Source organism: Melanostigma gelatinosum, assembly GCF_949748355.1.
Source record: "Melanostigma gelatinosum genome assembly, chromosome: 1".
In the NCBI taxonomy this organism is placed as follows: Eukaryota; Metazoa; Chordata; class Actinopteri; order Perciformes; family Zoarcidae; genus Melanostigma; species Melanostigma gelatinosum.
Genome location: NC_136634.1, coordinates 10937313 through 10940942, shown reverse-complemented (window position 1 = coordinate 10940942; position 3630 = coordinate 10937313). Strand labels below are relative to the sequence as shown.

Sequence of the window (3630 nt, the reverse complement as noted above, 5' to 3'; positions counted from 1 at the left end):
AAACAGTCCATGGGGGAGGGGTGGATTTAAATTCCAAAAGAGTCTTGCAGCTCGTTTCCTAGTTCCCCAGTCAGCAATGTGTTTGTGAAAAATCAGTCTTTTTGTCTTGCTGAAAAAAGGCTAAATCTACATCGGTGGCCCAGTCTAAGTTTGCTATTCTTTGCACTTTCAATTCAAGTGAATGAGGGAGAATGAAGTGGCCCGAGACCCTTTATTTGATCTACTCGATTGTATAAAGTGACGGAATTCTAATGTATTTGTTTAATACCCCGAAATAGGCTGCTGCTTTCTATAGGGGAGGCGGTTAAAGCGCGTTATTTTTTTTATCCTGAAAAGAAATCGAATAATAGAATGAAAAATATATTTTGCAGATATTTCTCCCTCTTTATTTAGAAACCTGTTGAATTAAGTCTGCCCGAGATGTAGGAAAACATTATAAGGTCGAAACATAAAATAAATCTGCCTGGCACTTTTTTAATTGCGCTCTGTGACTTTTGGAGGCAAAAGCAACAACATTGATTTGGACACTGTGTGCAGCTTTACTAAATGTTTATTGTTGGGCTTAATTGTGTTTAGCCCACAGCTTGATGAATGAGCCCAGTTGTCTGCGCTGTGACCATGGCATCGCAACTCCATGCATCCTAATCGACTGCACGATTCATTTCTCTCCCCACCGCTTCTCTTCAACACTCTCAAATCATATCGGCCTGAATACACGACAAATCAAAGTATTACTACTACTATTATTAGTAGTAATAATAATAATAATAATATTACTATTAATAATATTATTATTATTTGACGATATTATTCTTGTGTGAAAATGTATGTATGATATCCTAAAAGTTATTTTTTCCAATTTAATGATAATAATAATAATGACATTAAGCATCGTCTTAGATTAAATCTTCAGAAACATTTTTGATTGTTTACTTCACTTTTAATGAGAAAATATTTCGATGACCATTTTTTTCCAACTCATCGCAGACAGTTTGCACACTTTTCGAAAGCACGCATGCTTGCAAAAAAGAATCAAACACAACAACAACAACAACAACAACAACAATAACAACAACAGTACCAACACAAATGTTTTTGAATGCATGCTTTTACCTAAAAAACAAAAGTACAAATTTACAGCATCTGATACACATGGTCACCACAGCCTTTTAAATTAAATGCTTCACAGAACATTTTCTGGAAAATAGATATCTAAAACATAAAACTAAAAAGTGCATTTTACAACATTTCAGTGTCAGTTATTTGCAATATTCACATCTTGCATTTTGAGGACGTCTCATACTACTTTTCCAGTTTGAAAAGATATGACAACTCATTTTGCTTTCTTTTTTACAGGGATGGTAAGAACAAATCTAAATCCTATTCCTATTTGGTATACCCATCATTCCAGTATTAAAAAGCAAACAAAAACACAGAGCCATTGCCTCGCAATTTCATTGACATTACAGTGGTCACACAGAAACGGTGCAAAAGTTTTGCTATTTGATACAACTGAAAAACGGCCACGGAAATTGCAAGCAATTTAAATCAGAGTTGATGGTGCCAAAACGAACGTCCCCTGGATCCCCATCTGTGGCACCACTTCCAACACTCACATTTCACAATAAACTGAAAAATAGAACTATCAAATAATTTATATTTTCAAGAGCAATACTTCGCTGTGCGATTCTGTGCTGGACTTCTATGACACAATTTAAAGCGACACATTCGACACATACACAAATAATTCGATATGCAACTGCAACTCGCCTTGATAGTTTCCGACGACAGAAAATATAAACTTTGGGATTGATAAAGGGGCCTGGGAGCCGGCCAGCAGTTCGTTTACGTGGGAAAGTTCAGCTGGTCAGTGCACAGCCACAGACTGCAGTGTGGAGGGGCTCGTCAGAGTCTCGCTCGGGGTTGCAGGGCTGCTTTGGCTCGTTGCTGTCTGTGGGGATGTCGGGCTCAGCGACTGTGGAGAGTTTGATAGAAACGCGGGAATGTGTGGAGGTAACGCCGAGAAACCGGCCATGGAAGTCGGGGTGGGCTTGATTGGCATAGGGATAGCCGGTAGGGACTGTCCCCCGTGACACAGGGACTTGATGGGCATGCCATAAGCACTGTAGTCGCTACTTGCCATGGAGATCGGGGCCACCGTGTCAATCATGCTGGTGTTGTACATGTGGGGCCAGGCTGTCGTCAGCTGGTTGTGGAGCGGGTACCCGGCAGACATGGACTGCATGGTGGAGAACGCCAGACTCCCCGGGACCTTGTACTCTCTGGCGATGATGTTCTCGATGGCGAACGGATGCTTAAAAGTTGAGGACTGAGACACTCCGAGGTTGTAAGTTGACATTTGGGGAAGGTGTGTGCCAGTGGCTGCCAGGGCGCTCAGTCTCAGTTTGGCTTGCTGCTGGAGGTAATGGGCAGCATCCGACTGCTTACTCTGGACCAAATGATCAGTTGACATCAACAGTTTGAACCTTTTGCGTCGTCTCAAGAAACTTCCATTCTCAAACATGTCCCCGCAGCTGGGGTGCAGAGCCCAGAAACTGCCCTTGCCCGGCTGATCTGGGCGCCGGGGGATTTTAATGAAACAGTCGTTGAAGGACAGGTTGTGTCGCAGAGAGTTTTGCCACCGCTGAGTGTTTTCTCTATAATAAGGGAATCTATCCATGATGAACTTGTAAATTTCACTGAGAGGCAGCATCTTCTCTGAGCAGCTCTGGATCGCCATGGCGGTGAGGGAGATGTAGGAGTAAGGTGGCTTCTGGTCGCTGTACGTGTTTCTCCCTGGGCGAGGCATCCTCGATATTTTCAGAAAAGCAATACAAAAGTAGTCTCCCTTAATTCCTTGACGAAAGCTTGCCGCTCTTCATGAAAAAAAAACCCGCCGAGGAAAGTTTCAACACCGACAATGCTGGAGTTGCGTTGTGCGTAAAACAGCCAGATTGAGCGCCTCTGCAGTGTGCAGGCGGGCGGGCGGTGCACATTTATGGAGTGACGGCTGCTGTAAGTCTTTCTGCCAAAGTAAGTCAGATCGTCCCACTAGCAGAGCTGAATAGATTTCATTTGGCGTCCTTGATAAGACGAGCTAAGTGGATGCCTCCATGGCCTTCCTCTAACCATCTGATAGTTTTATGTAGTGACATGAGCAGAAAAGACCCCTGTAGAGGCGCTCCATTAATGTGCCACCTCTTTGCTATCACATGACAATTGCCATGGGAGGAGGGGGCTGGGAGGACGGCATAATCTGGTTTCATTTACACCTATTTACATGGACACCTTGGGCCAATGGAAATCATTTCCATTTGAAGACAGAAAAAGGGGTGAAAAGGCTCGGCAACCGGAATTGAACTGCGATGACACTCAGTGTGTGAAGGTATGCGCTAATACTTATTCAGTGGACTGTACAGTTACAATTCACGAGTGTAGATATTTGGAATTTGAACGGACACGTTATATTGTAATTTAATGATATATTGTAATGAAACTGGCTTTTAACGCATGTGCTGTTGTTGTTGAGGCAGGTGTATATTGTATTTGATTTAGACGTGGATTAATTAAAAAAATACTCCTGTTTGTGCAGTGGTGTGTGTAATGGGTGCAGTTTTCCATAAGGTGTTT

The 3630-nt window shown here is 42.6% G+C and overlaps 1 protein-coding gene across 1 annotated transcript; it reads right to left on the bottom strand.

The window, feature by feature from the left end:
- Positions 1 to 1160: 1160 nt before the first annotated feature.
- foxb1a (forkhead box B1a) lies at positions 1161 to 2993 on the bottom strand. Its single transcript, XM_079277298.1, has one exon. It carries the CDS (start codon positions 2807 to 2809, stop codon positions 1868 to 1870), a length of 942 nt encoding a protein of 313 aa, XP_079133424.1. The 5' UTR covers positions 2810 to 2993; the 3' UTR covers positions 1161 to 1867.
- Between the last annotated feature and the right edge of the window lie 637 nt (positions 2994 to 3630).

Bases quoted from the DNA above. Each gene is read 5' to 3' on its own strand.
- foxb1a (XM_079277298.1), bottom strand. From the start codon at position 2,809: ATGCCTCGCCCAGGGAGAAACACGTACAGCGACCAGAAGCCACCTTAC.